The 20618-nt window shown below is 34.6% G+C and overlaps 1 protein-coding gene across 4 annotated transcripts in view; it reads left to right on the top strand.

The window, feature by feature from the left end:
• LOC150100282 (proton channel OtopLc-like) overlaps nucleotides 1–20618 on the top strand; it is a 121969-nt gene that overhangs the window by 39941 nt on the left and 61410 nt on the right. For 2 of the 4 annotated variants that reach the window (XM_090402746.1, XM_090402748.1), the window contains exon 2: nucleotides 9463–9522. The exons of the other annotated variants lie outside the window; for them this stretch is intronic. In XM_090402746.1, coding sequence (XP_090258872.1) covers nucleotides 9463–9522 — 60 coding nt within the window. The remainder of the gene's footprint in view (nucleotides 1–9462; nucleotides 9523–20618) is intronic. 4 annotated transcript variants of the gene reach the window in all.

The following is a 20618-nucleotide window of genomic DNA, read 5'->3' as shown; positions in this document are numbered from 1 at the left end:
TATGTCGTTTAAGAATGTTTGGAAATTTATTTGTTTGAGAATGACGTTCCCACATTTACAATTTTAGATATCCTCCGTACCAATATTATCATGATATTGCCATGATCATCATCAATCGAACATATTTCAGAAATAGTAAACAATAATTTACTATTTCTGAAATAAATAAATAAAAATAAATAACACATATTATTTTAATACAATGATATATATTTTAGCTAAATATATTCGCTTACTGTTTAACTAGATTAAGTTTGTGGGTTTGTGTGTGTGTATTTGCTGTGTTATAATTACAAATTGAAGTTATTTCTATATCTGAAATTAATTCATTCTACAAATCTTGACTTTAGAATTCTGCAGGTTTGCGTTATAGTCAATAATAAATGTTTCAAAAATTACTCCTATGCATTAAAATATTCAGTTTTCTGCATTGCCTTCGCTATTTTCTGTTACTCTTTATCCATGGAACAGAAAATCGCAATAGAAAGCTGGACATAAAGCGAGATATGTGGAAATTTCAATATGTAAAAAAAAAAAAAAAAAAAAAAAAAAAAAAAAAAGACGCCAGATGAATTTTAAGTTCTGCATGTCGTCAATATTTCATTTGCATCTTCAGAAGACACACGTATTGCCCTTCCTTGCTCCCTAATGTACGCTTGCGCATACATCAGGAAGGAAGGAAGAAAGGTACGAGTTGACACATAGTTTAGCGTGTAGGCGTTCGAAACCAAATCCGAAGGAAGAGGGTGGCAGTCCTTATTCCGTAGTGCTCGATATCTGTATATTGCGTGTGTTCTTCTGGCCTGCTTGCATATTTTGAGGGTCAAAAAACCAGAGTTTCCCAGTGTTAAAAAAAAAAAAGCACTCTATTTCCATATGAGACCGGCTAACGCAACAATTGTTTGAAAACGTCTGATAAGGATTCCTCTTGTCATAGACGGGATTCGAATCCTGGTCTTTCCAACCAAAGGGCTCGCCTAAACCAACTGAACTGCTGTTTAAATGTTTGGCCTCAGCCTCAACTAAGGCTGAGGCCAACCAACTGAACTAACGGAGGCTCCACATATACTATACACCATTAAAAAAAGATAAAAGATCTTACATAAATAGCACAGGGCAAAAGCTGCGAGGGTTAGTCATACTCAGAGCCGAATATAGGGTTGTTGTGACCCATAAGCTATAACTTAAGAGATCCCCTCTATTGAGTAAATCTTAGTAAGGAAGCCACTTGTAATACGAAGCCCTAAGCTGTAGCTTATCCTGCCCTGGTCATACTGATTCAGTCCTTCATATCAGACTTTTCGCAGTCTCATGTAAAGGCACACAAACTGTCCATCCTTCCAAACATTAAGGTACTGTATCTTCTCTTTAACAGAATATGCTAGTTGACTTCCTGTTAATTTACATCAAATCATTTATGGTTAAAATTACTAATACCCATAATCACCTCAGCTAAGTGTTTCAAAAATCTTTCGAATTTAAACTTAAATCTGCAGACAGCTTTTTCTGGCTTCTATGGCTCACCTATTCTGCAATGAAAAACATTTTCAATATAAAGTGTAATCACACTGGTCGATCTATTTACGCTATTAAAGCTAAAAGAATTGGCTTGACTTGGTTAAGCCATGAATTGTCTCAGGAATGCGTATTATCCCAATATTTAGCATTGTGTCTTTTTTTTTTTTTTCTGTATAGCATAGATGCACGTTTCTTTTCTGTAGAGTTCTAATTACTTCGTCTATCTAAATGAAGAAGCGTGAAATGTAGTTTTGTTAAATTTAATTTAGTAATCTTTTCTTCTAACCAATTTTGATTCAAAAATTTGAGCATAGTAGACAGACCACCATGTAGATTGTAGATGTAGGTAGATTTAGCATTTTTTTTTTTTTTCAACAAGAAAGTGACTTGTTGTCTGGAAATAGTTTTATCACAAATGAAACCATGTACGGGAATTTTATCTGTTATGTTAAATCATTTTGCACGTGGCTATGTCTTACTTTATCATTTAAAAAAAAATTAACAGACTTAATCATTATTTCCTTACTGTGCTTCATATCAAGCCAATATGCTCTTAAAATGAACAAAGAGATAAATTAAGAGATTTCTTTGCACACATTTGGATTAGATTTGAATCTTTCTGACTCAGGACCAAGTGATAGCATTATAGCTACTTACTCGGTTTCTTTATCAATTAATTATTCAGCATATTTATATTTTTAATACGTTATTGACGTCAGCGTATAATTAAAATTAACATAAATTATTTAATTAAAATAATAATAACAAATTAAAACAGCTACAACAAAGATAAAAGAGTGAAACGAAAAAAAACACAAGATGAATAGGAGCATATGACTTTCAGGGTGAAAAAGGCCAGTCTCTAGGCGGGGAGGCTAACCTTTAAATGACATTCATTTAATTTAATCCATTTTTATTTCATAGCCAATTAAACATGCAACATTTTCTTCCGAAACTTTGTAGTTTCTATAGTAATCTATACAGACTTACAAAACTAGAAACCTTCAGCTGGATGAGCTGAATATCATGTATACCGTATTTTAAAGTTTTATACATATTTTACGCCATTAATGAAGTGAAAGCCTGCTATCTACCGATTTTCGAAAAGGTTAGGACTAAAATGTCACCCGCCCACTACTTTTCTGGAATGAAAAGGCGTCAGAGATTTATTTGTATTGTTTCCAGCTAATCACTTTTAAATCAACATTTATGACGAAAGTTAAATGAACTCAATAAAAATTTAGTAATATTATATTCGTTATAAACGATGATAGAGACAAGGCGCTACCAGTCGAGATCATTTTATTATTATTATTATTATTATAACGAGCCTGCGTTGATTCACCGCAGAAGTCGCACAAATAAAAATATCACTTTATCGTCTCCTTACTATTACTACTATTTCCACCAAATTGTCTTAAATCCATTCATTGACTTTGCAGTTGTATTCCACTCACATCGAATTCCAAGAAATAGAAAATAAAATTCTGAATCTTATATAATCGCTATATCTGTAAGTAACATCCAAATAACCGCATGTTTTTGTTTTCACTCTTTCTTCCAACCTGTGAAGAATTCTACCACAATCAATTTGGTAATGAAATAACAATATAAATATTTATAATAATGGGTTTTATTTTTATTTAATAATCGGTCTTTGTACATTTTATTTGTAACCTTTTTTGCACATATGCGGCATTAAGTAATTACGTGTACGCTTCATAAAACTAAAGTTTCAGTTAAGAAAAGAAAAAGTTAAAAACAAGTATGGAAACGATAAGAAAATCTTAAAAAAGAGTGCGTTTCACAATGGCATTGTTGTAAAGCAGGGGTCTCAAACTCAAACGCAGCGCCAGTCAATTAGATGTATAATCAGACGCGGGCAGTATTCAATATTATTCTGTGAACCAAAACATAAACTAAAAAAAGAAAGGATCTAACAAAGGCCCTTTGGTTGCCGGGCCTTTACGACTTACGTAAAAAGTTCCACCACCATTTTAAATTTAAAGTTTATAACATTTTTATTTTTAAATTTTAAAATTATAACAAGTTTAGAAAATATAAGTTCAATTACATTTTATTCACACTTTAAGAAAATTACTTAAATACATAATTTTGACTTACAAAAATAAAGATTTTGATCTACGAGTCCTTTTTTTAATTTGATTTTGATCCTGAAACCCGACATGTTTTCCTCTGTACTGACATGTCAATATCTGCTTTTTCGTTTCGTGCTGCAATATGAAGTGTTGCATTTAATCGAGAATCTTTTATCCGTGAGCTGAACTTTGACTTATTAACTTCCGTACAGTGTTGCCAACATTTGATGATAGAAACATGGTACAAAGAATTGTAGTAATAAATTTTACTTTTGTTTAAAGCTGTCATAAAACATTTAGAAGTTTGAATTTTTTCCCGTTTTAATCCCCGCATGATGTTAGAAACATTGACAGAAAAGAAATTATTAAGATCGTGGGTCGCGGGCCGCCAGTTTGCGGCCCCTGTTGTAAAGTAACGTTAACATCATCATAGCGGTTCCACTCAAGTTGTTTTATATTTTGTTTTTTAAGCTATTATTTTGAATTCAGTTTGGTTTACGCAAATTTTGTTATCTAGATGACTTGACATATTTTAGATTGGTTCCTAAATATCAAATTTTATTAAATATAATTTATTCCACTAAGAGCCGAGATATTTTATATCGTTTCGAATAGTTTTTGTTTTTTCTACTATAAATCGTTCAATTTACACTACCATTGAAATTAATCCAAATGCAGAGATTTTAGTAGAGGTCCAGAATACCAAATTTTAATAAAATTCTTCCAGCTACAGCAGAGCGGTTATGTGCTTACGTACGAAAAAGAAATGAATCGTAATAAATGCTTATATATTTTAAACTTAATACTGTATTTCTTAATGTGGTAATTGTTAAGCAGAGTTGGTTTGATTTGATTTCGTGGGCTGATAAAGTATTTCCACTTCGCAAATAGGAAACGCATCGACAGTAGTTCAAATTGCTGAATTAAAGCAGCCTGTGAGTGGAAAGGGTTTCTTGATTTGGGCAATCATTCTGCTCGTGAATTGCAGTCCATGTTATAATTTTGACCTTCATAACGTATTGACCTTGTAAAGTTAAGTGATGAATTTATTCCACTTATTTAGGGATTCCCTGAATATTTTAGACTTACTTTTTTTTTTTTTTTTGCCTTTAATTGTTTGGGAGATTTAATTTATTAAACGTAAACGAAAAATAATATTTATTTATTTGAACAAATTCAAATAGCGAATCAGTAGAATTGACACTTCCGCTATAAAATTAAGAAAAATATGAAGAACCAAAATATATTTTTTTTCATTACAGAAGTTTTTCATTTGCTGTTTTGTATTATTTTTAGAATAACCAAGTGAATAAATCAATTTGTTAAAGTACAGGGTGTCCCAAAATTCAAGCAAGAAGTAATTTTGATAGAAAATACAGGTTTTTAATTAAAAATTGTAATTTCTTATTGATGCATAAAGTATACAGTATAGGGTTATGCATGGAATAGCATATCGGGTAAATGGCCTCCACGGCTTTGCTGGCACATACGCACTCTTTTGTCGAAATTTTCCATGACCGTTTTGCATAAATGTGGCTGAATTTCGTTGATACAGCGCTCAATTTCCTCCTTCAAGGCGTGGGTGGTCGTGGGCTTGTTGGCATAAACCTTAGACTTCAAAAAACCCCAAAGAAAAAAGCCCAACGGCGTTAAGTCACATGATCTGGGCGGCCAATTCTGATCACCAAAACGGGAAATTACACGACCAGGAAATGACTCATGCAGTAATTGAATTGTTTCTCGGGCTGTATGGCATGTGGCACCGTCTTGTTGAAACCACATGTCGTCCACATCCATATCATGAAATTTAGGCACAAAAAACTGGATTATCATGTCGCGATAGCGAGCACCATTAACTGTTATTGTCTTACCAGCCGCATTTTCGAAGAAGAATGGACCGATGATGCCTCCAGCCCAAAATCCGCACCAAACAGTGACACGTTGTGGATGCATTTGTTTCTCAACAATCACTCGTGGATTTTCTGAACCCCCAAATGCGACAATTTTGTCGATTAACGAAGCCATCAAGATGAAAATGAGCCTCATCGCTGAAGATGATTTTGTTCGAAAAATAAGCATCCACTTGTTGTTGTTGTTGTTCCATAATCCATTCAACGAACTCTCTTTGCTGTGTATGTGTGTGGTCAGTAGGCTTCAGTTCTTGAGTCAATTGAACTTTGTAAGCATAAAGATGCAAATCTTTCGTGAGAATACGCTGTAGAGAGCTTCTCGAAATGCCCAATTCAAGACCACGGCGCCGAATTGATGTTCCTGGACTCTCAGCAACACTCTCACAAACTGCTTCGATGTTTTCTGTTGAACGACTTGTTGAAGGACGGCCAGAGTGTATAAGATCACTAATTGATCCAATTTCCTTGAATTTTTTAATTAATCTTTTCAGTTGATGACGTTAAATCACTATTCCGACCATATTTTGTAAAAATTGCGAACTGTAGCTGCCAAACCTTCATTATTTTTAAAATATTGCTCAACAATGAAAATGCGTTGTTCTTTCGTATAGCGCTCCATTTTTGATGACCCTGAACTTTATTGCTGTCACGCTCTTTTTTTTTTCTCGTTGGCACCGCACAAATGGCGCTAAATTTAAATCTTGCGTGAATTTTGGGACACCCTATATCTTCAAACCATTTTTTAACCTGGGAATTGTTACAGGTGTGAATTTGCTAGCTGTATTCTATTCTGCAATGGAGTTAGTAAATTTATGTCCGAAGATTCAAACAACAAACTGAAACAAAAGATCTGAAAGAATCAGCTTACTGTAGTAGTGGTAGCTACACGTAAAAAGAAAATAAAGGAATTTATTTAAAGAAGATCATTTATTATGCTGTTCATTTTAGAACTATACCAAGGAAATGGGTTTACTGTTATAGAGTTGTTTAATGTGATATTTGCGTGTTAATTCTGTGTTTACGTTTGTTTGAGGATTTCATTCATGCACTCTTCGTTACTATTTATGATAGTTTTTTTTTCGAATAGTATTTATTTCAAACAAGCCGACCTTCTTTTGTATTTTAAATAGACGGATGTAAATTATAATTTAATTCAAATTTTAAGGTTGCTATTTTCATTCATTTCCAGAGACATCCATACGCGAATTCTTTGGGTTTTACATATTTTTCCTTTTTATAAATACTTTTTCCAATTTTTTTCACCCCCCCCCCTAAACCCATCATCAGTAGTTCTAACAGGCACTTAAGCGTCCCTGACCTTCCAGCTATGCTTAGATTTTAACCAGACGACCAAATATGAGCATGTTAAATGTAGAAATATCCGCACTCGTCTATCCATATCTCCAACCAATCTTGAAATAATTCATTAGTTATTTTTCATAACTATCCCTATTTTGTTGCTTCATCTGCACACAACTAAATGTCTCTCTCTCTCTCTCTCTCTCTCTCTCTCTCTCTGAAACTCACCCCCCCCCCCCATACGCAACACGTTAATAACTATCTTTTAACTGGTCTCCGATCCATGTTGCCAATTGATTAGTCCCCATTCGGCCAATTTAAATCTGAACGTATCGTGAAAATTGCGTCAGATGTCTTTGCAGAAATCTAAAATATTACAGTATAGTGTCTCCGCCATCTAGAATTGCACATTTTACCACTGTGATAAAATGTACAAGTTACTTAAGCAAGATCTTTTCAAATCCATGGTGACTTTCTGAGAGATTCCTTCTCTGATCAACTCACTTTTGTATTCTAACAACTAACTTCTCTAGTACTTACTATCGCTCCAGAAACAGACTGATCGATAATTAGATGCCTCTGGTTTCTTTATACTCTCTTCTTACTCTTACGAGGACTTTTACGAGAGATATCAAATTAGTGAATTTCTATCTCTTCCTTTATTAACACTCCATTTGACTCAAACAAACACTTAATGTTTTTTTCACTTTCCTACTATCTTCTTCACTCTAATACTCGATGTCGAATCGAACATATTTGCATTAGAATGAAATACACTTACGAAATAGTCCAAAATAATCATTAAGTATTTCTACCATAGATGCTTCTTTTTTTTCATCACTCATATATTCACTCTTCTTTCATAATCTAATTTATTTATTCTTTCTTATCACATTTGTCACTTTCCTGGTCTGTACGTTATATTCATCATCAAATGCTGACCGTCCTCCTGTTAATATCTCCTTCAAACATCTTCTTATGTGCCTCCGGCCGACTTTCAAACTACTTTACACCCACTCTGTTTATCCTGACACCATCCGGAATGCAGCCTGATATCTTGCAAGTGATCTTTTAGCAATTTCCATGCACTGTTAATTTCCTTATCAACCAGTTCCTTTTATCAGCTTATGTTCACAGACTATTGCAGGAACTTCTGGTCTTCTTCTCCGTAATTCCACATATTTTCGTTCCTGAATGAAACCAGTATGTATCTAAACTCTCCTGTCAGAACTACACGATTTCCCGCTATAACATCTTTAGCTCCATAAGTGTTAGTTTTTGCCCGCCATAACATCTTTACCAGTAGCTCAATCTAACTCGGAATCCTCGTTTTCCGAGTGTTAGTTTCGTTACGCATGCTATGTTAAATAATATTTCTTGAGCAGCTTAAGAACCTAGTTTCTCTACTCTTTTATTTTAATGAAATGCAAGAAATGTTTATGTTTAGATTCCTAACATCAATGGTTCTTGTAGGTTTTGCATTCACAATACTCAGTTTAAAACTATTGCGTTCATCAGTCTACTGGATGTAAGCTCAAGAAAAATGCTGAATTGTCTACGATGATATGAAACAATCAATAATCCTGTAATAAAAGAGATATTTAGATGATTTCTATTTCGCGAAATCATCTATATCTGATATATTTGTGATATTTCTTAAGATGCACTTAAGAAATATCACAGTTCATTTGAAAATATGATTGATTACCGAAGTAAACGATTATGTTAACCAGTTAACTTTTTTATGCGTCAATTGCTTTTCCTCTCGGTAAATTTCATTTTTGGAACCGACTATTGTACGAGAGTATCACAAAAAAAAGGAGCAAAAAAAATTAAGCAAGTAATACGATAAAATATTATATACGTTACACAAAGATTGCATCTCTAAATAATGAATACTTGCATCTAAAGGAATCATACGTTGCGCTGTGCTGGTGCGCGATCGCCTAATATATGTCTAAAACTGTAAAGTCCAGCCCCAAATTTGTCATTCCATAATAAGCTACTATAAACAGATGCTGCGTTCAATGTTGTCCAAGAACCATAGTTAGACTATAAAAATCACATTAAAAATGCAATTCCAAACTTGTTATATCGATTATAAGTTAGTTATTTCATAAAATGTTCGGAAAAATTTTCTCATTCAGTATGTGACTTATTTATTATTTTTTTTTTGTATCCTGCGTGAAATTCTTCATTCTAAGGCATGACTTATTATTATTTTGTCTTTTATAATCTTTCGAAAGTATATTTCGATCATGGCGCCATCTTTCATCAGATATACAGAAATAACACTTGGAAAATCAGAATGCATATCATATGTTCCGATTTTTGATTCGCAAAGGGATACCAGACATTTGTAAATTACTGCTCTGTTTGCTGAGTATCGATTTTATGATGATAGTAAAAACCTGACTCATGAGTTTTTCAAACATTTTTCAAATGCTTGCCATCAGAATCTTCTCTTTTTCTCTGCACTCTCTGCATTGCTGCTTACTATTTTTAATTCAGTTTATCATACGCAGTGTCACAAGTTAAATAATATTTTTGCTGTGCTTGTTTTGTTAAGTAAGAGAAATATTGGGAATGGGATGTTTTATGGGAACCGCATTACTGAGTTGTGATTTTCTGTGAAGGCAGAGACATGCGTCGGCAGAAATGACAGATGAAGAAAGAAAAAGATGGAACGTGCTTAGGTGAGTCTGCATTATTTCATCTGTACTTTACACATTATTTCGTACCATTTGATTTTGGAATGCATCTTTGAGGTTATTGTGCTACTGTATGGTAAAACTAGCACCAGAGTGCTGAGTGCGCCATTACATTTTTCAACAGCCTTAAACTGTTATAGCAACATTATGCTTGATCACAAAACCAAAATAGATAATATTTCATTGGATTTTATATGAATAATTGGATCAGATTTATTTTATTTTGTAGCTATTCTAATAAATAAATAAATAAATAAATAAAAGACTGATTTGTATGAGAAAAGAGTGGGGAAGGAAGGAAAGAACACTTCCATCTCTTAATTATAATGAATTAATTAATTATTTTATTTAAATTATAATTAGATATAATCATATCACTAAGATAAGCACCATTCATGCTGGCCAGCTAAAAGTTTCATATGCCTCTTCATTCAAAATACTTACAAATTTACTTCTCTTTGAAAAACAAATTGCACAGTATTGCTTAATGCTAAACGTTCCTATAGCTACTAACATTGTAATGTATTCGATGATTAATACAGCGCTCCGTTTCAGTATTCGGAGCAGCAACAATTTCTTTTAATTGGAAATGCAAATCTGATCGACCAATTAGACTAACCAGAAAGACTTAATTCGCAAGATGGGAACCGCTAAGTAATGAATTAGTGAAAATGTTGCTTTTTTTTTTTTCTTCTCACAAACTATCATTCATTTCGAGTTCAAGGGAAATTATCAATTTTATTGCACCTAAATAGCGATACTCGTAATAGTGCGTTTACGTTCCGTATTTGTTAAACATTTTTTTAGATAACGACAGAGAAAAGAATATCAAGGAAAGAAGAGTCAAGAAAGTTCCTTTAAAAAAAAGTTTTCCTTTTTTCTACCCATTTCTATGCTTATCCTGTTATATGTATATCTTCTTGCTAATTTAAACAGTTGCGCAAATTTCTAATTACTAAGGAAATAAAGGTTGGCTACATTCCACACTTTGTTTTGCATGACATGTATCGACATAAACAAACAAAACACGGTCCTTCGGATTATCTTGTGTGGGTTAAAACTAATCATGACTACGTAAACAGCGACTGGACTATAGACAAGGAAACATTAAGACAGTCTCCAAGAACCTATTTTCTATGCAGGCATCACTTCCTTACGTTTAAACAGGTTTATCAGTAACACATATTTCTTTACAGCTGCTTTGATAGAATTTTAAAAAAGAACAACACGGAAATGCTTACTATGTATTTGTGGACTGGTTTCTGAACTTGTTCTTTCTATACTTGACGTGCGTAATGTATCAAGCAAGGCAATTCATGGCAAAGGTCATTGTATAGGCGAGTTTTCATTGTAAAAGTTTTGAGGTTTAAGGCTATGTGAATAACAAGTGAATCTATTTGAAATTTTCATGTTACTCTCACTAATGTGAATAATTCCTATTAAATGCTTTTGCTGAAAAACATCTGACATTAGTAAACTTGCTATATCATTTAATTTTTTTTTTTTTTTTGAGAATATTGTCTTCTATTGATACTGAATCTTATAGATAATATAGTAATGATTGTCATATTATATTTAGCACGACTTATGCATTGCCTTTTCTATGCAAATATCACTATTTTCGTTCATTTCATATTTGTGTATTTTCTAACGTAGACGGGGGGGGGGAATTATTAATGAACACCATTGACTATTTAACCTCTTAGAGGGCGCTGGCTCCTAGCCATAAACAAGCAGACGATTCTACAGGAGAGATTATAAAATAAATACAAGCAGTGACTTAATTTTTTTACTAATAGCAGTGAATATTTCTTTTAACTTAAAAATAAAGAAACGAATATATTAACTTAATAAACCGAAAGCAGTTGTACTAGTGAGCGAATGAAGAAAACTAGCAACACGAATGAAAGAAAAGCGTAGTTAAAAGAAGATTTAAGAACAGAAAGCAGACATGCACATAGGTGAGACAATTTTTTTATATATGTAAACATATACTATAAATGCCTTATAGTATTGTTACGGATAAATATAAATATATTATACATAGAATTTTAGCGAGCAAAACTTTATTTTAACTCCTCAGAAGTAATATGAGATTTTCAGATGCTATTTATATGGAATGCTTTATTAGCATGACTTGGATATATTCATACATAGAAACTGAAAATACCATAAAAATAATTTAAAATGATTAATACGTTGACGCATAACATCATCATGCTCTTTTGTAGAAGATTTTTTTTTTCATTTAAAACAAATGCAAATAATTATATATAGGTTTACTTCGGCTTCATTAAGTTCTCTGTGCATTTTTTTTATTGCTTTACATCGAATCGATACCGAGGAGAATTAAAACTGCGCGTTTTCTAGAACTAACATGCTGAAATGTCTGAGTTCTCATATTCCATAATATCCTTCCTTTCATTTCTACCAAATGAGCTGAACAAGTTTTAAAATTCACATGGGTTCCTGTGTTTTATCGCAACCTGAAAAGTTTCAGAGATATTGTCTGCAAGGAAATAACTTTATTACTGAAAGGCAAGATTAGCTTACTCACTATTGGGTGACAGAAACAAACTCTGAAAAAAATTTAGAATAAAGTTTTTAAGTAGGCCAATTTACTCTGAAAGAATTACTATGCTGTTAAGCGATGCTAAAGTGATCAACCGCTCAGGCTTAACACTGATTTGATTGGTCAGTCCTAACATTCATCATATCACCACTGCCACGTATACTTTCATAGTTTGTGGTCACCTGGATGGGAGTCATTATTTGAGAAGATGCAGAAAAAAGACTAAAAAATGTAAAAGTAAAACTTGGAAAAATGGCCATTGTATTTTGGAAAGTTTTTTTTTTTTTTTTTTTGGAAATAGAATGAAGAAGAAAAAGAAGCAGCTTAGTGAAAGGGGATCATTGCTCTTTTGCTTGTTCATTGTCCGATTCAGCAAGCAGAGTATCAATATGGATAATGTAGTTCGATTTACATTAGATCTAAAAAGGATATTCTTTTTTATGGCTCTATAGTAGGGAATGACTGCAAATTTTATGGTACTGTTATTCGGAAGTATCTCACAACCCAAATTAATAGCCGAATATTCTTTCCTGCCAAATCAACTTCGTTTTTTTTTTTATTCACCGAACACTATTAATGCAAAATGCAAAACATATCGTTCCTCACATAATGTTTCGAATATAACATTTCAAAAACAAAAACAATACACAAACTGATATGCTCATCGCAGCTTTTTTTTTTCTGCGAAGACCTGACCATTTAATTTAGAAACCATCTCATTAAACATGGGTGAATGCGTCGCATATCATCTCCATGTGGAATAAATGGTATGTAAAATATCCGACTATAACAAACTAACCCACTCCTGTCAACTAATCATAAGAAACAAATGGCAATATTACCAACACGTGAAAGAGTAGACCTATCCTTTTAAAAATTAACTTCATTTATATTTATTTTTACTGGCACATTAAAACTTTCATCTAAAATATTAATATATATTCTTATTACTGGCGTTTTTACTTTTATTAAAGGAGAAAAAAGGTCACTGTGAAACATTACCACTTCCTTTTGAGTTTCTAGATACATATAACACATATGCAGTATGAAGTGTCCCCAAATATTTCGGATTTGTACATAGAATACTTTTTAAAGGTAAATGCTCAGCCAGAATTGATTCAATTATTAATATTTATTTTTTTGGAAATATTTAAACTTTAATATTTTTATATAAATAGCTTATACTTAGCATTTGCTTTTCGTTCTCGAAATTTGTTGGCGAACTGCACTTGGGGGATACTAAGGGAGGCGAGTTTCTCATCACTGCTTTAGATATCAGAATGTATGTAATAATTATTTACCTATTTTTCTTGACGATAAAGTGATGAATAGCAAAATCTCTCTCTCTCTCTCTCTCTCTCTCTCTCTCTCTCTCTGTGTGTGTGTGTGTGTGTGTGTGTGTGTGTGTGTGTGTGTGTGTGTGTGTGTGTGTGTGTGTGTGTGTGTGTGTGTGTGTGTGTGTGTAACCAATTACCCATACGCTGGATTAACTTCGTACGACAGACCGAGACTGTTCTTAATTTTAGTCATAATAAATGAAAGAAAAGGAAGATCCACTTATGACGGAAACGCATTTTTTGATGCGAAAGTTTGATGATACAAAACACTGAGCTATGGAGTTAAATGGGAAATTATAATATTCAATAAAAAGCGAAAAATTGAATTAATATAGAAATAAAAGAATAAGTATCGTAATTAAAAGCCAAACTTTATTATTATTATTATTATTATTATTATTATTATCATCTGAGACCTCCAGGGAGTCAAGGACTCATCGAGGGATGCTATAAATCACCCAAACCAGCTGTCATACCTTCCCTCAAATTCATTCACACTAGATGCACTCACTACCCATAAAGGCAAACTATTCCACTCACTGATTGCTCTGTGGGAGAAAAACCTGGCTCTCTTACCCCTTTCTTGACTGCAAATAAATTTAACTTCCATGAATGCCCCTGTGTTCTCTCTCCACCTCCCATATAAATATATATTCATCAGACGATATCCTACAACACCTATGACGATATCCTATAACACCCATTCAAAAGTTTATAGACCTCTATCATATCATCCCTCTTTCTCTGCAATCCACATACTCGCAATCTGTCCTCATAATCTAAATTCCATAATCCCGGATTATGGAATTTAGATTATGAGGACAGAATAAGATAATCTTATTCTGTCCTCATAATCCATAGTTACTAAGATTATGGATTATAACATAATCCATAATCTTAGTAACTCCTCTTTTCACCCTTTCCATAGCTTCTTTATCCTCTTGGAACCCGAAAGACCAAATCTCCGCACAGTAATCCAGGTGTGGATTACAGGTAAGGCAGGTTCCATAAAAATAATGTAGAACAAATATAAAGATAAAGAAAGAAACAAAAAGAAAAATCCAAAACCTCCCTCTTTGTATATGAAGTCCATTACATCTGAAATAGAGTATTCCAAAAATGGTCGTTTAGAATTAATTCATCTGGACTAGTTCAAGATGGACTGTATAGTTTCAAAATAAAAGCTATCTCAGCGTATAAAAACTTCATCTCGTTGTGCAATGTCTTACAGTGCCATTAAACTGTCCTCGTGAAAGAACAAAATGTGTCATTTAGCTGGAAAACTATAGGCTAATTGATTTCATAGAAGTTATTTACAAACTAGTGGAAAATTAATTAGGAATCCTATCCAGTATATCCTCTACTGGGATCACTTATTGAGCAACTAACAACAACAACATGATTTCGAAAGGGTCTTCGATGTTGACAAACCAGTTAACCATTTTATGATGAGGGAGGGAAGGGTTACGAGGAAGATTGACTACACGTTGCTAGAACGTGATTTATTTAGATTTTAGCAATGCTTTTGATAGTGCTCTACATATGAACCTGCTGATAGAGGTAGCGTAGCGTAAGTTAGATGTTGATGAATATTTAATTAAGTGGATAATCAGGTGTTTGAGAAGTAGGCGGCAAGAAGTACTGCTTAATAGGGAGAATTCCAGGAGTCAGGGTTTGGAGCAGAGTCCTCCAGAGTGCAGTGTGGAGACCTTTGATATTTATCAAAGGTAATAATTATAAGGTGAACCTAATAATCGTTGAATTATTAATTCAATTCAATAATTCAACGATTATTAGGTTCACATGGTAATAGTAAAATTTCTTTCTTTGCTGTTGATATGAAATTGAGTGGAGAGTAAATTGTCCGGATGACCTCAGACTGGAATTGTGTGAGAAAGAAGTGGGAATAAAATTCAATCTAGAGAAATGTAAATGTATTCGATCACGTAAGGAAGATTAGATGGATATAAATTGAATAAAAGAATTTGAAAGGAGTCACCGAATATAAATATTTGGGTATTTTGACGGATTTTTTTTTTATTTGTATAATGGTCTACCTTACTTCCAGCGGCAGTAGGAAGTTATACCATTATACAAATAGCTGGTAAGGCTAGTCTTGGATTAAGGCTCTCATCTTTGGTTACCCTGGTTCCTAATAGATGTCAGAAGAATTACGTTGGGAGATTAAGTCAGGAAAGCTATGTGACTTTGTTGGTAAAATACTATTAATTGAGCTATTTTCACCCTCTGCTTGTCCTGTTAGTTCAACAGGAAGAGGTGAGGCAATTGAAATGCATTTATAAATTAGTTCACAGGTAATATGTAGCTATCTGACCTCTGTTGCACTTACGGAGTATAATAAGAAGATAATGAAAAAGAAAGAAATAATATAAGGCACTTTTTTTTTCTTTTTTTTTTTTTGTTACGGTTAGGGCAGAAAATTTATGAAATGATGTTCTTTCAGGTGTTGTGGACACACGCAGTAAATAGCTTTACTAATGAAACAGATAAACTTTATAGGTGAAAGGTACGTTAAAAAAATAAAATAATAAATAAAAATTATCTGTATTATTCGATAGAGAACGCCCCCATATGATTAATGTTTTTAATCATATGGAGACTAAGGAGGATTATTCCATATAATCTAGATATGTTGCTAAATAGCTGGTATTATTGATGCTAATTTTTGTATGCTGGTTTTACGTGTTTAGGGAGGGATGTGCAATATATTATATATTATATATATTATATATACTATATTACTGCTGTTATTTTACTGATACATTTTGGAAGTGAGAGAGAAGGTTATTATAACATGTTTAGTTTAATATGGATATGGTATGTAATGATGGTATGTAATTAGCACTGCTTTGAACATGCTAATAATGCATTTGTTATGCATATATAAAATAAGACGAGATAGAATGCAAGGAGATATTATGAATGACAGGAAGGCAACCTATTCTACTGAAGATTGAGAATTGAATTTAAGAATGGTTATTGTGTTTTGGTTGTGCAACAGTGTTATTAGTCACTAATAACCTAAATGGATCATTTTGGAATAATTATCAAACATAATTGTCAAATTCCACCGTGGATGTGGATGTTTCTGAATGTCTTTAGGTGAGAGATGAATTTCATCGCTCAGCATGATACGACTACCCTGCTTATTTGGATGTCTTCTAAAGTGACTTGAAAAAAATATCTAAGGCGGGGTTTATATACATAAACCGTGTGTGTGTGTGTGTGTGTGCATACCTTCTTGCTAAATACCTAATGTTCCTATTGATGATCTACTTGCACTGCAACAAGATAAATTCTCTAAGAGGTTATGACACTCCTCAAACACTCTATTTCATCTGGATATTTCAAATATAAAAATACAATATACAAACAGAAATCTGGTATAAATATGGGCAGCCCTGTTTCGCCAATTTTAGCAAATCTTTATATGGAAACATTCAGAAACAAGGTCCTAGAAGAATACCATCATACCTCAAAATTATGGGAAAGGTAAGTCGATGATATACTCTTAGTCTGGAACATGGACTGCTTTTTCAATGAGTACTTGAATCATCAGCACCCTACCATAAAATTCACCTATGAATTAGAATCTAATAGTTTACTTCCATTTTTGGACCTTCTATTAACTAAGGAATCGGGTAAATTAAAAGTCTCTGTATTTCGAAAGCCTATACATACTGACAGATATCTATATGCCTCTTCCCATTATTATAGACCTCAATATTTTTAAGTATTATTTCCTCATTAGGAGCAAGAACCCGCCGACTTCTCACTGACAAGGGTGAACTAGCCAAAGAACTTCAACATTTAAGAAACGCTTTCCTTCAAAAATGACTATAATGACCACATCATCTCCAGACTACTCAATCGACATGAAATCAGAGAAATTTCTAATGAAGAAGAAAACAGGGGATTCATCATTCTTCCATATATTAGCTCTATTTCCATAAAACTAGCAAAAATACTAAGGAAATATAAAATCAAACTAGTATTGACCCCCCCCCCCCCCTTTTATCGAGATGAGATCACAATTCCGATCCACAAAACCTCGACATATCCCACTTCAATATCTGGCTGTTTATCAGCTATGGTGCAATTACCGGTAATTTTACTACGGCCAGACAGAAAAATCAATTGGACAACGGCGTATTGAAGAACACATTCGAGATATTGTCATCATTATGTGCTCTGTCCTGTAGATCAGTTCACCCTCAACACGCTTCGCAAATGAGATATCAAGTTTTATGGGATAAATCGGAACTATTACACGGTTGCTATAATATGATACGGAGAGAAAAATCTGGGTGTCTTTGGAAATGGCATTAGATCCTAAATATTAACCCAAGTATCAATTTGTCTAAGTACATCCTTGCCTTCATTAGCCAAACACATTCACGTGAATTCGTAAACACGTACGACATTCTGAACAATTAGAGATATTTTAAAATAACATCAGTCTATTCTGTAACTGCTTAACAGTTGTCACCTTTGTTAGTCCTTATTGTTTTGTCTATTAGTTTAATAGTTTGCATGTTTACACCTGAAGAAATCCTGTGCAATTAGGATGAAACATCGTGTTGTCAATTAAAATAAATGTGATCATCTTATTCTGGTGGCATTATGAACTCTTAATCATATACACTGAGTTAACTCTGCCTTATTGTGTAATAGTCTGAGGACTATAACACAAGGTGTGGAATCTGTTTCTAGGCTTCGAACCTGATGACAAGGTGCGCTGTCCTGATGAAAGATGGCACTGTGGTCGGGGGTGGGCCTACAGATATGGATGGAGATAGTCGGCTAACAGGTCACTGTAGTGTTCACCATTCAGTGTTTGTGGGATGATAACCAACAGATCTTGGGCGTGCCAGGAAAAAGCTCCTCAGACCATAACACCACCCTGTTGAATCCCAACTGTGCAACCAAGGGATGACCGGGTTCACGCCAAATGTGAACCCGGTCATCAGCATTGTGCAACAGGAAATGGAACTCATCAATTCAGACGACCTTCTTCCATCTGCCGAGGGCCCGACGTTTTTTTTTTTTTTTTTTTGACCCATGCTAGGCGTTGTTTGCATGCCTGGCCGTCATCATGGGTATTCTTGTGCAATTAGGAAGAAAGCAAGGTACGGTGCATGTGGAAATGGATCAAACCGCCCCGCTGTTGTACTGGTGGGTGAACCATGTGACTGTTGCACGTCATTGCTGAGATACCAGTCGTGGCATCCGACTCACCTCCAGGATCAATCACGCGTGGCTGACCAATGTGAGCCCTTCTGGTGGATATCTGTTCATGGTTAACCCAGTCCTGGTACACCCTTGATACAGTAGTACGGGAGCAACCAAAAAAAAGTGCGGCTGTTTCCGAAATACTGGCACCTGCCCTTCGGGCTCCAACTATCTGCCTGCGTTTACTGATTACGTACAGAGGATAGGTGTGCCCATTTGTAGTAGCCGCACGTGACGTTGATTTCAAGGGTACTTCGTAATCGCGCTGAATATGTAAATCGGAGGGGAGCTTCCTAATGCAAAGCTAACTCTCTCTCTCTCTCTCTCTCTCTCTCTCTCTGTGTGTGTGTGTGTGTGCGGAGAGAGAGAGAGGTTTCGGTATGTTTGCAGTTGTACAGATGCTAGGCAGCTGCTGCTCTTGTTTCGAAGGGATGGTTGTCGGTAGAATAGAGTAGAGTAGAGTAGAGTGGAGTAACGACCATGGAAGTACTTGTAGAACAGACAGTGAAGAAATTGCGTCTTGAGATAGAGGTTGAAGTGAGTGTGCAAGGGAGGGATAACCTATTAGCCGAATGGCTCCCCTCTGGTCAGCATCGAGAATTTTTAGGGAGGTTTCAAGTGTCCCGCCTTAAATAAGTGAGGGGCATTTTAAAAATGGACAGATTTCGGATTGGTATAGAGTTAGTAGCTGGATGAGTGAAAAATAGCTTCTTGAACGGGATCTCGAGAATGTTTCTTTGGCCGTAGAAGAAGCGATTAATCACGTGTTTATGCCAGAAGAGGCTGGAGGTAAATGTCTGGTGATTTGTATATTACTGTGCTGAGATCCCTTTTGTGAGAGAAAAGGCAAGACTGCGTGTTGATGACTGCCCTCGTCAACTGATGCTCGTCCCAATGAAATTGTATGGAGATTAGTGTTTAAGGCATTGGTCGAAGATGATTTTGAGGCTTGGGATATCCGGATGCTGTAGATGATTGGTTAAATAAGTAGAATGAATGGCGAGTACTATCATCCGCAAAGCTGCGAATAGGTTTAGTGGAGATTGAGAGTAGATAATTTCTGTATAGCAGAAAGAAGGTAGGCAATAGAACGGAGCCTTCAGGCACTCCTATACTCGTGATGAACCTCGAAGAGACGGAGCCATTCACATGACTCGCACTGCACAACCAGAGAAAAAGCTCTCTACCCAATTACAGAGGGTAGGAGATAGACCAAATGATGGCAATTTACTTAGTAGGCCTCGATTCCAGACGCGATCAAGACGCAAGCTCTGGAATGTCAAGAACGAAATTCTCCGAACTTTTCCATGGCACGTGTCCAGTGATGCGTGATATAGGCTAAGAGGTCAGCCGTGGATATTAAATGACAGAAGCCATGCTGGCTGTCGCCGATGAACTGGTTGGCCTAGTTTGACAGTATTCTATCTCCCTTTTTAGACTAGGCTGGATATATTATTGCTTCCACGCTTTGGAATAAGTGCCAGCTAAGCGTAGAAGGTCATAGAGACTTAGAGCAGATGTTAGTTCTGGAGTGCAATGTTTGAGTAAAATTGGAGAGATGCCTTCAGGAGCAGAAGAGTTTTTAGTGTCCAAGTTGTTTAGTATTTCTAATGTATTTTTGCCAAAGAACCATAGAAGGCATACAATGCTCAAATTCTAACATGGTAGGAGGAACGTTTTCCTTTTCATCTATAGAGAAGTTGGAAGAAACGAGTGATGCTAGGATGTCAGCTTTATCTTTAGGTGATGTCTCAGTGGTGCTATCTGGATGAGAGAGAGTATGTGTGTGTGTGAGAGAGAGAGAGAGAGAGAGCAGGTGAGCAAATACAGGCTGGAGTTCTTAATATAGGCCTCTGTATTAAGTTTTTTTTTTTTTCTCTTTCAATTTCTTTGGTACGCTTTCTGTTGGACCAGCGCTT

This window comes from Typopeltis vanoorti, chromosome 13 (assembly GCF_054136105.1).
Source record: "Typopeltis vanoorti isolate ZY-2024b chromosome 13, IOZ_Tvanoo_1.0, whole genome shotgun sequence".
Lineage (NCBI taxonomy): Eukaryota > Metazoa > Arthropoda > Arachnida > Uropygi > Thelyphonidae > Typopeltis > Typopeltis vanoorti.
The sequence above is the reverse complement of the archived record's forward strand: the minus strand, read 5'-3'. Positions and strand labels throughout refer to the sequence as shown.